At 37.8% G+C, this 1,329-nt stretch overlaps 1 protein-coding gene across 1 annotated transcript in view; it reads left to right on the forward strand.

Annotated features, from left to right (window-relative positions):
• Cplane1 (ciliogenesis and planar polarity effector 1) overlaps positions 1 to 1,329 on the forward strand; it is a 100,080-nt gene that overhangs the window by 84,363 nt on the left and 14,388 nt on the right. Inside the window, exon 44 of the mRNA XM_026783707.1 lies at positions 672 to 810. Coding sequence (XP_026639508.1) covers positions 672 to 810 — 139 coding nt within the window. The remainder of the gene's footprint in view (positions 1 to 671; positions 811 to 1,329) is intronic.

Raw genomic sequence — 1,329 nt, forward strand, 5'->3', positions numbered from 1 at the left:
CATTACAGATGGTTGTGAGCCATCATGTGGTTGCTGGGAATTGAACTCAGGACCTTTGGAAGAACAGGCAATGCTCTTAACCTCTGAGCCATCTCTCCAGCCCCACCCACACATTCTTAAGTAAGCTTATGAAAGGTTTCTTTAGGACTTTTTCAAGTATCCGTAGCTATTTCCCCTTCCTCACTCTTCGCGTGTACTGCCCTTCCTTCTTCACCTCCTGTTTCCAACACTTTCACTTCCTGAGTTTAATAGAACAGTTTGCAGGCCTAGAGACAGGACCGTCAGGACACTGTGAACAAGTACTAGCTTGGAAGCTTAAGAACCAGATGTCACTGCGGAAATCGCTAACCCTCTGGGCCTCATTTCCACATCTGGATGTAGAAGACTTTGTCAGGATGGTAGCTGACTTTCTCCCCAGCTACAGAGCCATATGAAGCTGTTGCCTAGTCCTTGTGAGAAGTCATGTCAGTTTGGCTGCACATGGTAAAAGCCTGCTGCTCTTCATGATCCCTGACAGTTAACACATAACTAGAGTTTATCATGTTTCTTCCATTTTTTGTTGTATTATTTAAAATGCTTAAGATATACATAAATTATTCATGATATTTTGACATTATCAAAGAGTATAACATTTATAGCAGTTGTTTTGCTGTGTGTGTTTTCTTCTGTAGGTTGGACGGGTAGATCACAAGGAATTGTCTTCTGGCCCTGGAATTGAAAAACCATTAGCTTCAAAAGCCGTTAGCATTTCTGAAGAAGGTTTGTTTTGGGTACCTGGGCTGGTATTGAAGCCTGGCTTCGAAAAAAGCTAGAAATACCCTTTTTTTTTTTTTTCCATGTAAGCTGAAGCCATTGCTCCCCACCCTATTCCCAATGTTTTATTTTTCTTTTATTTTTTTATATTATACATATGCTTTTCCTACATGTATATGTGTGTACCACATGTGAGCATTGTATCTGTTTCCTTAAGGATTTCATTCCCCCTTCCATTATTAGTTCTTTCCAAGTCTGTCAGTGGTAAATCATCCTTGTCTTTGAAAATAGCTTAGCTTTACTGTGATTTTTTAGGTCATCACTTAGCTGACTGCAGAATTCTCATGTCTTCTCCGATTCTAGTGTTTCCCTCGTCATTTGAAAGACACTCTGCCAGCATTTGTTGAGTTTACACTGCCTATATGCTGTTAATCTAACTGATGTATTAAAATCACTGGTTACTTTTTAAAAATTTACTTTTTATTCATCTTTTTTTGTTTGTTTGTTTGTTTTTTGTTTTTGTTTTATTTATTTATTTATTTTTTATTTTCGAGACAGGGTTTCTTTTTTTTTTTT

Source organism: Microtus ochrogaster, chromosome 19 (genome assembly GCF_000317375.1).
Source record: "Microtus ochrogaster isolate Prairie Vole_2 chromosome 19, MicOch1.0, whole genome shotgun sequence".
Taxonomy (NCBI): Eukaryota; Metazoa; Chordata; class Mammalia; order Rodentia; family Cricetidae; genus Microtus; species Microtus ochrogaster.